The sequence below is a fragment of the Amblyomma mixtum genome, chromosome 2 (assembly GCF_055824585.1).
Source record: "Amblyomma mixtum isolate Tamu chromosome 2, ASM5582458v1, whole genome shotgun sequence".
Taxonomy (NCBI): Eukaryota; Metazoa; Arthropoda; class Arachnida; order Ixodida; family Ixodidae; genus Amblyomma; species Amblyomma mixtum.
Window position 1 is genome coordinate 97,866,242 of NC_143013.1, and position 15,807 is coordinate 97,882,048.

Here is a 15,807-nt window from a genome sequence, read left to right on the forward strand (position 1 = left end):
GTGGCTTGGCGGAGCCGCCACGCTGAAGCAGACGACGCGGCGAATGCCCCGCCTAAAGCTGTCACTGCGCTTGCGCGCAATACTTCCCCAGGCGCCCGCAAGAGGCGCACCGCGGAGCGCCGGCCGCGCTGGCCGCCCGGAGCGGTGTTCAGGTTGGAAGTGGACGCCTCTGTACAGTGCTTGAACAAATGTCCCCCGTTAACTACCGTGTTGCACCCGCTTCATCTGTTACTGATTGTCGCCGTCATGGCATCGAGATCGTCCATGTGTCGCGCCTCAAGCACTTTTCTTGTCGCTTGTCATCACTCTAATTCACAGCCAGGATGCTTGCTTTCATCTGGGCGGGCAATTAGTGTAAGCATTGTGCGTGACCCTCCTCTGCATTTGTCTATATTCATCATCTTTGATTGTCGTCTTCGTTGCGAACGCGATTGCTGTGGGGGCAATAAAGCCTGCTCTGGACGATAAATGAATTAACCTCTGAGCGCGTGGAAATTAGTATTAACTTCATGGTGGAACAACAGCGCAAACTTAGACACAGAACAAGAGGGGAGACACTACAAGCGCTTTTAGTGTCTTTCCTCTTGTTCTGTGTTCTCTAAGTTTGCGCTGTTGTTCCACCATGAAATCACACCAGTCAGCCCAAATGTCTGCTCTGCTACAGTGTTAACTTCTTTCGCATTGTTTCATATGGTGCAAAACAAAAATTTGGTGCCCATGCCCCTTTAATAAATGAGAACTACAAAGCCATCAATAGCAATGCTTCTTTAGGGCAGTGGTTTGAAGCACTGTGGAACACTGTCATTTCAGTGGTGTGGAAGGTTGGTTATCATTGGTAGTGAAATTTTGCCGGGCAAGCGTGGATATTGAGCGATGTCTGTGCTGCTGGAAGGTTTGCTGACACAGTTTTTTTTTTCCCCCCATTGCGAACAACAGCACATGTTTGTGGTTGAGAAACGGGAGGACCTGATGAAGCGGGCTGTGGACTGGGCCAGCCAGCACATTGGGGTCCAGCTCACATTCCGCGAGCCACTAACACGGTCAACAGCAAGGGAAGCTCGCCTCGGACGGTACAGGTACGTTTGGGCTCCTGGGTTGGGGCATTCGCTTTTGTGACAGGACGGGGTGCTGGCAGATAAGTTTCCGATCTTGAGTCAGTTGTTTCCGACAAGAGGTAGCTGACGTGTTTAATTTTATCACTGATTTGACTGCCTCTGACAGATCTTTGTGTCTATTGCAAGTTAGGCATTAGAAAAAAAATAAAAGAAACCGCAAAGCTGGCTGCATAAACATGGTTGGTATTGGCAGTTAAGAGTAACAAGCCTTAAGTTCACATAATATAACACGAATGCTCTGGCCTCCGCTCTATCCTCGTTATTTTGTGCAGTTGTTGTTCAGGCATTCACTTTTTTTCCTCTCTCTATTGGTTAGGTTCTTGCAGTTATTTTATTGTATATTTTTTTCCCATTTTTTTTAGCCATTCTTGTTTGTGTACACTTTTTGTGACCAGTAATATTTTTCCTGTGTACCTAGCTCAGGTTCTGTTTAGCAACTGTGTTTATTAGGTGTGCATTAAGCTCGCAGTGTTTCATCATGTTAACGTGTAGTGTTAGTTCGTCTCACTTGGAGCAAACCAGTGGGACGTTGGAAAGGGCGCCGTCCAGCTCTGAGGTGGTTCTAAGCATGCCCTGAACATGCCTTCTCCGTGCTTGCAGCTCTGACGAGGCCCTCACATCTTTGTGCGAGTTTGTGGTCCACAAGATTTCTTCACGCCACGAGGTGAGCTTCGGCAACAGCCGCACAGCATGGCCATGCACGTACCACTTCTGCAAGCTCTATGCATGAAAAAGATTTGCGAACTGAAGAAGCGAACCTTGCTCAGTCATTTTGAGAGAAGTGCTTTGAATGACACTTTACAAAGGCTAATTTAGAACTGAACGCTCGCTTTTCAGAAAGTTTGCAGCTTTTCACATTTACACAAACACCACCCTGAGGAGTTTCAGAAGTGTGCTGTGCAAAGAGCCTTAATTTTGAGTGGATGTAGATGCTTCAATTGTTTTGACATTTTCATTTAAACCTGGGAGCCGCCACGGTGGCTCAGTTATGGCTTTCGGCTGCTGACCCGAAAGACGCGGGTTCGATCCCGGCCTCAGTGGTTGCATTTCGATGGAGACGAAATGCCGGAGGCCCATGTACTGTGCGATGTCAGTGCACGTTAAAGAACCTCAGGTGGTCGAAATGGTCTTGAGCCCTCCACTACGGCGTCTCTCATAGCCCGAGTCGCTTTGGGACATTAAACCCAATAAACCAGACCTAACCACTTAAATCTGGATGTAAAAAACTTCCATATGGCAAATTGTTTGATATTGTGAACTTCCTCAGTTCCCCAATGCCACCCCCATTGAAGCATGTGCAATGTGAACTCCGTGTAACGAAAGTGTTGCAGCGGTTGACCTTGTTGTAATGAACTCTTCATGCCGACTATCCATTAACTAGTGCTATCAATTAACTAGTGACTATTCATTAACCTGGCAGGGGAGGGGGATGGTGGGAGTGCCGGCGACACGAGGCGGAGACATGAGTCTTATTTCTTACGGCAGAGCAGCATCGTGCGAGCTGTGTTGGTGATGGTAGTGGCTGCTTCCGCAGTCACATTATCTATGCGATTGTGAAATGTTTTTTCCTGGTTACGACTTGGAGGAGCTGCCATTTGCTGTAAACATTTACAGCGCAACTTTGTCTACATTTATTTTCCATCTTGGTTTCCGTTTTGCGCTGTCTTTTGAGTCTTCACGCGAAAGCCGCATGTAATGAGAACCTGTTTGTAACGAAAAATTGTGGAATTTTCTCAAGCTTGTTATATCCAGGTTTAACTGTACTTGATTTTAATGCACATATTGTTTGCCGAAGAAGAGTGGTGTGCGTAACTCTGGTTTTACATCAAATTTCAAGCACATAGTACTGTCTTCGATTTCTGTTTTTCCAACTGAAAGGTGTACACTTAACTGTAGTGACAGCAGTATGTCAGATTTGTTTACCGGCTGTCGTGTGGTAACTGCAGGCTGCGATAACTGTCACTGCACTTTATCATAAGTGATGACCTTTGCTTCCATGGCTGCGAGGTCATGGCATTCTTCCCAACTTCATGCTGTTTGTTCCCTCAGGATCCTGTGAGACGGCTCCTGTGCCTCACAGAGAGCTGCCTGTTGGAACGGGACCCTAATACGTACACGGTGGTCACCCTGAGGCCATTGGCGGACGTGAGTTACCTCTTTCTTTCACTTTATTTATTTATTTATTTCCAAATACTGTTAGCCCTTGCGGGCTGTTACAGGGTGGGAATGGTATAGTCAGTCAGTACAACACAGTTCCAGCTCTTTGTACTCAGGTCGGATGCTTGTAGCCCCACACAGAATGAGATGTTGTGATGAGATAGCCAAGTTAGTTGCCACTGTGTTAATTGAGATGGTCACAGGTGCAGTTGTGTCTGTAGTCTGAGTCCAATTTTGTCATCAGTGCAGAAAGGATTTGTGAACAGCCAGTAATCACCGCGGCAATGAAATGAAGACCCTTACGGCCCCTTGTGCTATGGGTGACTGGCGACTGAAAGGGTCTGTGAAGCGGGTTCAGAGTTGGTGGTAACTGCATTCAGTGTTTAGAACGAATGCTTTTGAGCATTCATATTGAGTATGAGTCCTTGGAATGGAGCTGGTGATTTATTATTAATGTACCATTAACACCATTTTTAATCTATGATATCTTGGATGTCGCAGAATCTAGCTTGAAAATTTCTCGCAGTGGGTTAACGAGTGATGGAATACCTATCGCTTGTCTGCATTAGTTAACCTTGGCAAATATCATTTCGCAGTCCTTCGAAGTGGGCTGGTAAGAGGAACGTGGCTGTGACACAAAATGTGTCTCTTTTCAACAGTGGCAGCTTGGCATTTGCTTGGCTTGAGAAAAAGAAGGCGGCGCGTGAAAAGCCTTAATGGCACCACTTGTGCAGCTACCTTTGGCTAACAATTTCTGAGAAGCATCTTCATATGCCTCTCAAGGTTACTGGATCTTTGTTTGGGAACCGTGCTGCTCTGGGTAGTGGACCCGTGGTAGCCCATTAACTGCTGAGCGCACTGGGCCGCAACTCGTGTCCCTGTTGTTGTCTTTCTGCAGGTGTGCCGCATTGTCCGGTCTCGGGACCAGGTGCAGCAGTTTTCCATCGAGTATGCTCAGGGGGACGCACGCCACTACAGCTCCAGTGACCGGTGAGTGTTCCCAAATGGGCCACAAGGGGAACTACCATTAAGAAGCTTTCGTTTTTCTCTAGGCATTGTGAAAGTGGCAAATGGTATTTCACCGAACTTTTGAAATTTGGCTCTCACTTTGTCATTGGAACGGAATTAGGTACTTGCTCCTGGGAAGGTTTCTTTGTGGCTATATTTTAAAAACATTTGTTTGCCAAGCGGGGTCAGTCTTGTCTAAAATTCAAGATGGAGCGCCTGCACTGCTGAGCTAGCACTAAGCTGAGCCATTCTTAGCCAGCATTAACCTGGTGCACTGGAAACACTTCTCGGTGCTCCAGTGCAATAGAGGGGGGCAGCTCTGCTGTTGCCAGCATAAGGCTTGGCTTTGCAGAGCCAGGAGTGTGTCAATGTGAGGAGCATGTGTTCAAATTTTTGGGGCACAACTCATTAAGAATGCAAAGCGTGTCATGGGAGAGACGAATTTACTATGCATGCATGCTTTACCGCACAGTGACAGCTTACTGCATTGCTGTGCAACAAAGTATTAGGCAGTTTTATTTTTATAAAAGGTTGCAGCACTGCGTTTGGTATTGTCAGCAAGGGTGCCACTTGATGAGCAGACACCGAGAAGCAAAAAAAAAAAAATACAGATCTGTAACCAAGACGAAGCAAAAAGAGATAGTTAGTTGTATGATGATAATAAAGTACATTTTGTCATAAAGTAACCACTAAAGAAATGATATACTGGAGGCTTGGCTTGTATTTTTCTGCTGCTTCTGTTTCTTGATGGTAGGCGCTGTGTCTCTTGTTAAGCCTCATTGTGCCCCCCAAAAAAGAGGACCTCTTTCATAAGATGTGCTGAGTTGTCGCTGACTTTGTGTCCATGCAAAACTCAGCTGAGCGTTTACGGGGCAAACTGTTACTGTTAACCTGTGAGGAAAGACAATGTGTGCTATAGCTTTATTCAAGAACAGATTGGGAGATAAATCAGCTTATTCAGCTTCATCTGGCAAGTATATTTATCTCTTCAAGCTGTTCTGGATTGTCCGGGCAGCAAGGTGAATCATTGGACGCATGCAGAGAATTTGCCACAAATAAAAGTAGGATGTATTAGTGCATGAGTATGAATGCATATTAGTATTTATGAAATTATGTGCATTTATATTCTGCAATCAAAATGAAAATTTGAATACATGGGCAGAAAGAACATCATCTAAATCTTGGAATGAGTTGTGTCAAAACAGCAACGCTGGCACTGGTGTTTGAGGAGTCTCTGAACGACAGGTTAAAAACGCGAAAGTTAAAAATTGGATTAATTCAATGGAAAAGAAGCGTAGTGTAGAACTATATCGATACTGGAAAAGGCAGATCAGGAAGGAATTTTTCTATGATAACTCAAGAGGCAGTGCCCTGCTCTTTGAAGCTAGGTCAGGGTGTCTTAGAACGCGCAGCTACAAAAAAAAAAAAATTTAATGACAATGATGACACTTGTGCTGTGTATGGTAGATCTGTAGAAACAATCGAACACCTTACATTCTAATGTGATGGTATCCATCTGGATGTCAATGCAGGCACAGTCACTCTTCCTAAGGCCCTAGGGTTTAGAGGTAACAATGGTCATATAAATAAATCTGCAGTGGAAGTTAGCGAAAAGTGAGTGGAGGATTGGTGGCTGAAAAGCAGAGATGTGATATGTGGTTTGAAGTGTAGGAAACCATAGTGAGTGAAGATGGCGAATTATAATGAGAATTAACAACACAGTTGTACAAAAATAAAGAAAAAAAGCTGAGTATGGTGGCAGTTGCCACCACCCCATTTCAGAGGGGGCGCTCCTATCTATGCATCCATTCATCCATCTCTCTCCCTCACTCAGGGATGCCCTGTTGGCCACGCTGCTGGATGGGGTGCGGGCGTCGGGCAACGGGGACGTGCTGGTGTCTGGCCAGCCGGCTCAGTGGGGGCGGGGCAGGCGGGTGGGACCCCTGGGCTGCCCACCCGACGAGGACGTGGAGGCCACCTGCCTGCGCATGCTGCACACACCGCCACCCGCTGGTATGTGCCACCACTGCTACATAGACTGGACTAGACTGCACAGCGTGAAGCAGAGGCGGGGTTAGGGTTAGTTCCCCCATTGACATTAGCATCATTGGATGAACAGGCAGGAAAAAGTCACTGACTGGGGCATAGAGTTTCTTACTATTACCTAGAGGGAAAGCTGGCGGCGCTGCACTTCAGCCACCATGGATGCCCAAAGCATCATGGGGCGGTGAGCTACTTGTTGCGGCACAGTCGTAGTTTTTCGGGAACACGGAGTGGCACTACTGAGACGTTTCATTCCAAAAATGCCATTCGTGTGTGCGCAGACGACTTTCGCGCGAACGCAGTGTGCAAAAGCCATAGTAGTGAAAACGCGACGACACACGATGCCAATAAAAGGTTTTACTCTTCCGAAATGCTATTAAAAAACCTCTTAAAGTATCTAAGCAACAACATTTTTTTTTTAAAACATATTTACTTTTAAAATTGCGCTTGTTAACTACGCAATATTAGTTTTTTTAGTGTTCATCACTTGGCCAATAGGAAAGCTAGTCATCTCTTATTTTGGGCAAACTTTGCACTTAAATGCTTTTCTGCTTGTTTGTTGCAATCATTAAACAAGATATTGAATGTTAGGACGTTTGTAGTTATCAAACAGCTTAATTTTTCTATTATATTTTGGCCAAAAGTTGCAGTTCCGCAACAAGTAGCTCACCGCACCATGATGCTTTGAGCGCCCATGGTGGCTGAAGTGGTCTCGAGGGGTCGCCATGCAAACTCCCATAGACAGGCTGCCAGCTTTCCCTCTAGGTAATAGTAAGAAACTCTATGGACTGGGGTCACACACAGTGACAACACCTGATGGCATGGAATCCCAGCTTTTCTTTTTTTTCTGTGAGGCTTCTTTAGTATGAGCTCATGCTTGTAACTGTGTTTTTTGCAAGTGTATGGTTTTCCTGTTATAATAATTTCTTTTTTTAATCATTCACTGCATTGGTCACATAATGTATTGTCCTTTTGTCGATATTTAGTGCTGTTTATTTTGGCTGTTTCTTTTTTGTTGCAATTCTGTGTATTGTAATTTTGCTTCCTGACAGCTTTCTGACATATAACAGCCCTATCTTACCGGTGCGCACCTATGGGTCAGAAACATGGATGCTAGCAAAAAAGGTACAACCTAACGACAGCACAGCGAGCTATGGAAAGAAAAATGATAGGGGTAACGTTAAGAGCGTGTAGGAAGCATGTAGGACCAAACACGGGTTAGTGACATCCTAGTCGAAACCAAGAGGGAGAAATGGGCTTGGGCACGGCATGTAATGCGAAGGGAAGGTAACCGCTGGTCCTTAAGGGTAACGGAGTGGATTCCAAGAGATGACAAGCGTAATAGGGGACGGAGAAAGTTAGGTGGGCGGATGAGATTAAGAAGTTTTCGGGCATACGGTGTCTGCAACTGGCAAAGGACAACAGGGCTAATTGGAGAGACACATTAGAGGCCTTTGCCCTCCAGTAGGCATAGTCGGGCTTATTATGATGATGATGATGATGACAGCTTACTCATTGTCCATGAGAGTTACCCTCACCCCCCCCCCCCCCATTTTCCTCTGTGTAAAGCATAGTAAGGTGTCTAGCTCGTGTAAAGCATAGTAAGGCGTCTAGGATAAGTTAATGATAGAAAACATGCTTAGCATCTGTCACGGCATTTTCCTAGCTTGAGCATAATGTACCATGATAGTAGGAATGAAAGTGGTAATATATTACAGGCTGTATTAAATGCTTCCCAGAAGCTGCATCGTATCTAAGTGTGCATGCTGACAAAATAATCATCAGTGTGGTTCAGTGGAAGTGCCAACAAGTTGCCCCTGTCTAAGTAGGATGGCAAAAAATAAAAAGCGAGAAACTTGGAACTCGGAAATAATGATTCGAGAGCTGTACTGATTCTTTCTTTGACACACTGCTTTGCACATTTTCATTGGCTGAAATTCTCTGAAGAATTTTTTTCCTATTCTTTTGGTGCCAACTCCGTAGTATCACTGTGATGTGTGCAGTCACTGTGTCTAGTGTGTGCACAACATGCCGTGCAGTTGTCAACAGACGCCACTTGGCACGGCTGTTTACCTGTAAAACCTTAAGGAGAGAGGGTCGTAGTCATTTGGCTGTTTTGGCTGTGAATGGAGACTGTTGCCACCTTCAGTGCTGTATTTATCTCAGTAATGGCCGCCATGATTCAGTGCAGGTGTTTCGTTGGCTCCTACCTGTGGTAAGAAGTGATCACAGTTTGCCAGTGGTCCTCGCAAATGGTGCCCTGTGAAACTGTGGACTTTGTTCCTTTCTCGCAGGTAACTGGAGCTACTCGGAACTGCTGCTGCGATTCAACAGCAATGTGCCTTACAGTGGGCTCCTGAATACTGTCTCCAAAGAGGCAAGTCTGTTCAGCTGGGATTGATGTCAGCAGTGTGTAGGCTTTGGTGCTGCTGTCAGCAAATCATGTCATCTTTGAAAGGACAAAGCAAGTCATTACTTCTTATTGTGACTATATCGCTGTCTTCTGTTTTTTGTATATTTTTTTTCTGTAGCCTATTTGCATGTGGCTTCTTAGACTGTACACACTGTGCATGCCTATCTCAACGCACCAGTCATCTGCTTCAAGTTTCACAACTGCAGTACCTCACTACTGCTTTCTCAGCCTTGTTTTCTTTCCTTGTAGCATCTGTCTGATGCTGCTGGGAGTATATATAGAAGGTCTGTTTACCAATAGCAGATGCTTCGGATAAATCAGAGTTCTAGTATTGTTAACCCACATCTTTAGTGGGCTAACTAACGATGGTCAGTAGGTGCGGTTTGGAAAGAGGTAAACTGTCACTTTGACGGTCTAGTGAGCTAGGGAGTACCGTAAAAACCCGCGTATAATACGAACCCGAATATAATACGAGGTGAAGTTTTAGAGACGCAAAATGGGAAAAAAAAGTTTTACCCGCGTATAATACGAGTGACGAAAGCTCATAGAAGACATTTATTAAAATCGCACCAGACATTTATTCAAATCGCACCCCGCACTCCACTTCAATCACTTTCTTCTTCAGTAGCGCTTTCTTCGGACATTTCTTTGTCCCACAAATCATTCCAAATGTACTCATCTTCCGTGCCATCGAGGGCGTTCAAGATGCCGCACTTCTTAAGCCCGCTTCAGCCGCCCGGTCGGCGTCACTGCAGGCTCACCTGAGCGCATCCACTCTACGTAGCACCGCTTGACTGCGTCCTTGAACGGTTTGTTTACACAACCATCAAGCGGCCGCGAAAGCTTCGTCGCGTTAACCATCAAGCGGCCGCGAAAGCTTCGTCGCGTTCCGCTGCACGCGAAAAGGGCTTTTTTCTGTCGTGGCCTTCCACGAATGCTTCCTTCGACGACACCGAACTGCCTCCCGGTCGCACCGTTGCCGATTTTCTCCGCAGCTAAAATCACTCTTCGCTTGAAAGCAGCCGAGTACTGTTTTCAAGACCCTGACATCGGGCTCTCCAAAACATATCCACTTCACAAAGCGTGCCTTACATGCGAGCACGTGCGTCGTCAACAGGCACACGGCACACCGCGACCCCCCGGCGCACCCAACGGATCAACAAACAAACGACGTCGTGACGTCGTTTGTCGAGAATAACGAAGCCAAGCCGTAGCCACGCGCCAATAGCAAAGCCAAGCCGTAGCCACGCCGCAAAAACGAAACCAAAACTTCGAGCAACTTCGAAAATTTTTGTTCGGATCCGCAAATAGTACGAGGCAGAAATTTAGGACGCTAATTATGGGAAAAAAACCTCGTATTATATGCGGGTTTTTACGGTATACACTTGACAGCAATCATAACTAGAGGCTGGCTGGTGAGTGCACAATCATGTTCAATTGCTGCCAACTGTCCTGCCACTTTTGCTGCTTCAAATTCTTTTTTTGTCCTCCTTATTTGACTAATGCAAAGGGGCCAAATTTTGCTGTCAGGTTGGACTACCACTTTCGGGTTGCTCTAGCCTCAACTGTCCACGCGTTGTCGCTGTCACGTGACATTTTGGGGCTCTCGGGGTGTGCACAGGGCTTTTTCGCCGACAACAAGGAGCGGCAGGTGCAGAACGCCTTGATTTCGGTGCTGGACCAAGACATGCCCACCGAGATGGTGGAGGCTCAGCTTCACGCCCTGCGGCGGTTGTTCGCCTCCCGACCTGGCTTTGCCGCCTTCAACCAGATATCGAGGTTAGCCACACTGTGACTTCACTTCACCCCCCTTACTTGGTTTTTTAAGCGCTGCCTCTGGGGAGAAGGGCGCTTCTGGCTTTGTGTTGTGCAGTGCTTGACCAGTGAGGTGACTGGCAGTGCTCTGGTCAGCCAACTATTCCAGCTACTGGCAAAGGGATTTGGCAAAAAAAGTAAAAATTGACTGAACATATACACTTGTCTTCTCTTGGAATCCACTCCCACCGTTTATCTTGCCTTCGCAAGTTTGCGGGGATACGATGGAAAGATATGGGAGAGGCCTTTGCCCTGCAGTGGGTGTAGTCAGGCTGATGATGATGATGATACACTTGTAGCAGCGCAAATGTCTGTGACAGCTGGGTTACAGTGAAATACCAAATGCCAGTAAAAGCGTTTAGTAACCATGGGATATCTGTTGCATTTATGCCGCTACACTCACATTAGTGCCCGAGCTATGATGTATGCCTCGTGACGTCCCAAGTGATGTTATGAGGTCAGAACAATCAGTGATCGACTTTTTGGTCAGTCATTACGGCGCGTTGTCATGAAATACCTTGGAACATCTCTCCGTTCTGACCAGTCAGTGTAACACGTTGCACCTGGAGTGTTACGCCAATGACGCCGACGCTGCATAAATGGGAGACATGGCTTTAACAGCTGTTGCTGTAGAAAAAAATAAGACCTGAAATAAAAAAGTCTACTTAAAGGTGGGAAAGCAAAAAAAAGGCAGTTCACAGACCTGAATGACTGGTTTACTGCCCTTACCTCTTAACCCCCTAACGGAAAAATGTTTTTTTTTTTTCGAAAATGGTACCAAAATACTCATTTAGTACCCGGGTTGCTATCTGTCAGCAGACCAGACAGAAAAATGCTTTAGATGAGCTCTGCGCTCCTTAAACCGAACATGCCATGCCAGAAAACACCACAAACTTGACTTTTCAGGAGCCAGAAATGGCGGTCGGCTTATGACCAGTCTGGCTCGTCCAATTCCAAAGACGGAGTGCATCTGTATGAGGGTCAGATGGACGGGTTAGATGGCAGAAAACTTAATTTTGTAAAAAAGAATGTTGGATCGACGAGAGAACAGTTGTAGATGGGTCGCAGGCACTGTTGCATTCATTGTGGTCATTAGTTTGCGTCATTTTGTCATGAAAACTTGCGCCCGCATTTCTTCCAGCGCGAGGTAAGCTGGCACTCTCTGCAAGAACTGTAAGTCTAATGCTCTGCACTGCATTTTACTTTGCACTTTTGCTTCACACTGCATGGGTAAGCATGTCACCTCCGACCATTGTCATGATGCACTCAGCGTGGTGATGTTGAAGCAGAATGCTGATGAAAAAAGGAATAAAGAAATGAACAAAAGTGTATTTAAAGGAACAGTTTTAATTCATTGTTCATCGTCGATAAAAATAAGTGGCTTGCTTCTTTTTGGCTATGTTGATGTTTGTTTGGCAGCAAAAAACTTGTTTTTCGCTGAGAAAATTGAGTTTGATACTCCGGAACACTTTTTTTTTTTCTGCCGCTTGATTCAAACTTGTGACGTCAAGGTCTAAAAGGACTCCGTGATTACCGCCTGGAAGTGAAAGGTGGTGTCGCCCAGTCTCGGAGATCTGCTGCAAAATATTGCCTTGACATCTTTGCAGTTTCCTTGCTTGATCGGCCGGTAGCCGCAGTACCTTTTCTAGTTTATAAAAGTTCAGCTTTTTGGTGAACATAGTCTCTTTTTCATTGAGCATGGTATGGCCTGTTGATGCAGGCCGACTTTAATTTGTCCTCAGCATCCAGTATGAGACACGACCTTATTGCACACAGTTCATGGACTTTGTGAATTTTGCTGTCATTGCAAGGCACCGGCGCATCCTTATGACACGTGGGTCATTTGCCCGCGCAGGGTCCGGGAGCGGGTGGGCCAGCTGGTGGTGAAGGCCCTCAAGCTGGACGACGTCAGCATTGCCCACGCAACCATCGACATGCTGTGCGCACTCATGCAGGTACGCGGTGGTCTCTGGAAAGCATCAGTGTGTTGTAGTGTCATGCTGATAAGCGGAGTTGTGCGTCCACAGCCGACATGGTGTGGGCCCTATTGCTTTTGTGTGACCTGTGCGTTATTCCAACGCTTGCTGCTTTCTGCAAGCACTTTATTCATAGGGGTTGTGTGTACAGCTAATGACTGATGCCGCGAGTTGTTCTGTTGAAAGTTGCCACTTCTGTTTGGTAGTGGTGTACGTTTGACTTCTCTTAATTTGCAGCCAGTGAGCATTGTTATTGTTATTTATTATTATTATTATTATTGTTATATTTTTTTTTTCAAATTCACTAGCACTTAAATTTTCCGACAGGTGGCAGTTTCCGTCATGTGCAGCGCTTCCAGTTTCCACAGCGTGCTGAATGTATGAAGTAGCTTTACATTCCACCTTGTGTGATCTTCTTAGAAGTGTGGGGTCTGCTTGGTGGTGGGTGCAAAAATTTTCCAGCTTTTGTGGCAGTGTGTAACAATCCGCTTGAGATGATAATATGACAGGTACCATATCAACAGCGTGATAAACGGGACAAGATGAGAAGAAACATGTAGAGACAAACACAGCTCTGACTGACAACTCTACATGTTTCTTCTCATGTTGTCGCATTTATCGCACTGTAGATATGGATCATCGTCACCAACTCGCCCAACAACTTACCTTGTCGAATGACAGGTACACATCCTCTTCCTGGCTGCGGAGGCTAGAAAGCCGACTAGCATAGCATTTTTTAACTTATTATGGCTGCAGCTTTAGACTGTAATTGTTCACATGAAGGATCTGAGAACTTCACACACAGTAGCCCACCGATTTCTTGGACTACAGTAATTCGGACTTGAGTGATATTTCAGCCTTCTATGCTGAGGAACTGTCAAACCTCATAGGCATGGGTGTGCTCGCTTCCACTTCCAGTGAGTTACCTTTCAGTCTTCATGAGCATCGTGCCCATACACACTCACTGCGCGGTGCACGCATTCGTTCACGGCAGACCTGTGGTCATATCGCACTGCCTTCTTGTATTGCGACATGAAGTGGTACGGACATTACGAAAATATGACGACGGCTCAGATACAGTCTCATATCATCGCTTGCAAGCTGAACATGGGGAGCGGTGAATTTCACTATTCTTAAAGCCGTTTTTTCGCAGGGAAGTTGTTTTTTCGTGGTTCACATATGTTTCGGGCTGTTTGATTATTCGGACCATTTTCCGAGGGCTGCCGTGGTGGCTCAGTGGTTATGGTGCTTGGCTGCTAACCTGAAAGACGCGGGTTCGATCCTGGCCGCGGTGGTCGAATTTTGATGGAGGCAAAATTCTAGGGGTCCCCTTACTGTTCGATGTCAGTGCACGTTAAAGAACCCCAGATGGTCGAAATTTCCGGAGCCCTTCACTACGGCGTCTCTCATAGCCTGAGTCGCTTTGGGACGTTAAACCCCATAAACCAAACCAAACCATTTCCGGGTTCCGCCGAGTCTGAGAAATCGGTTGGCGGCTGTAATTCATATTAACAATGTTAACTTGGCTTCCATCATACAGTCTGCATTCAGTTTGGTTTGTACAATTAGTCAGCAAGTTTCTTTTGACAAAGCACTCAGTTGTTTTAGACATGCACTTTGGCGTGCTTGTCCAGCAGTGGCCTGGCATGCGTCCTGAGGCATGTCTTTTTCTTTGTGCTGCTGCAGCCCATGCATGACAATGGCGACCTGTACCACGAGCAGCAGAACAAGTGGGCCCTCCTGTCTTCCAAAAGCTTCCTCGAAAACCTGCTGTCCATCTTCGTGCATCATGTGGTGAGTGTGCTGCCTGCTACCAGTGGGAGTGCTGATTGCACATCTTTGAACGAGGCACAGATCTACTTGGAAGACCATGAGGGCTTTTGTACATCTAGTCACTTGAGTGTGTACGAAAGAAGGTGTAGACGGAAAGAAGACACCCAGCCACAAACACAGCGCTAACTTCCAACCTCCGTCTGTGTGCATGTCTTCTTTCCTTTCACATGTCTTCTGTGTGCTGTAGTTTTCAGTTCAGTAAGTTGCACCAACACACCTAATTTTGTACAGTCCCCTGTGTGGTTTGTTCCTAGATTGAAACTGTCAAAAGTACTGAAAGGAGCCAGAGATGACACATGCAACTTGCTGGCATGTGGCATGTCACATGCAGCCTAGCAGCCAAATTGATGTTTACGCTCTGTGCCTGTACCTTAATATAGTGCTTTTGTTTAGCCATGCGCTACCTGTTCAAAGAAAAGCGGATGTGGTCATGGCATTGGTATATGCCAAGCTACCACGGGGTTAGAGTTACCACTTCAGATGTTGAACACCCACTTCATATGTATGAGTTCAGGGAAAGGGGATAAAGAAATTTAAGTTCATGTGCACAGTTATCTCACGCACCAGATGAGGACTCAAGGTGTGAGGCACATGGCATCTCATGTCACCAAGTCACTCTAGTTGTGTTGCCATAGTGTTGACGGTTCAGCTTAAGTTAAGAACAACGCAGCGAGCTATGGAAAAGAAAATGATAGGTGTAACGTTAAGAGGTCGGAAGAGGGCGGAGTGGGTGAGGGAACAAACGCGGGTTAATGACATCCTAGTCGAAATCAAGAGGAAGAAATGGGCTTGGGCAGGGCGTGTAATGCGAAGGCAAGATAACCGCTGGTCCTTAAGGGTAACCGAGTGGATTCCAAGAGAAAGCAAACGTAGCAGGGGACAGCAGAAAGTTAGGTGGGCGGATGAGATTAAGAAGTTTGCGGGGATACAGTGGCGGCAGCTGACAAAGGACAGGGTTAATTGGAGAGACATGGGAGAGGCCTTTGCCCTGCAGTGGGTATAGTCAGGCTGGTGATGATGATGATGAGTGTTGACCATTTTTACCTCCTGTGGCACTCGTAACGGGTTGATTTGTATGCTCTGCAGGAGCGGGGCACGGGTGCCCTGGTGGTGAGTGCTCTCCTGGACCTGCTGACGTTTGCCATGTGCCCACCGTACAGCGAGACGACGGACGGTGCACAGTTTGACTCCCTGCTTGAGGTGGTGGCTTCCCACGGGCGCGTCGTCTTTCAGCTCTTTCAGGTTGGTGTGCCACAATGCTGGCCTAGTGGTTGGATCATCCATCTCGTATGCGGATGATGTACGGGTTTCAGCCCGAGCCAAAAATGCCAGGTACCCACTGGTTTCCCTGTGGGCATGAGCTTTACCCTGGCCTGGTGCTTGGCCTCACTGGGCTGAAATACAGTAGGATCTGGGTCATCATGGATCTCATGGCGTCACGAAAAAC

General features: G+C 46.5%; 1 protein-coding gene across 1 annotated transcript in view; it reads left to right on the forward strand.

Annotated features, from left to right (window-relative positions):
* Rme-8 (receptor mediated endocytosis 8) overlaps window positions 1–15,807 on the forward strand; it is a 117,574-nt gene that overhangs the window by 15,679 nt on the left and 86,088 nt on the right. The window contains exons 5-14 of the mRNA XM_089572226.1: window positions 937–1,076; window positions 1,716–1,779; window positions 3,165–3,260; window positions 4,171–4,262; window positions 6,115–6,293; window positions 8,618–8,700; window positions 10,358–10,515; window positions 12,407–12,506; window positions 14,214–14,321; window positions 15,447–15,602. Coding sequence (XP_089428352.1) covers window positions 937–1,076; window positions 1,716–1,779; window positions 3,165–3,260; window positions 4,171–4,262; window positions 6,115–6,293; window positions 8,618–8,700; window positions 10,358–10,515; window positions 12,407–12,506; window positions 14,214–14,321; window positions 15,447–15,602 — 1,176 coding nt within the window. The remainder of the gene's footprint in view (window positions 1–936; window positions 1,077–1,715; window positions 1,780–3,164; window positions 3,261–4,170; window positions 4,263–6,114; window positions 6,294–8,617; window positions 8,701–10,357; window positions 10,516–12,406; window positions 12,507–14,213; window positions 14,322–15,446; window positions 15,603–15,807) is intronic.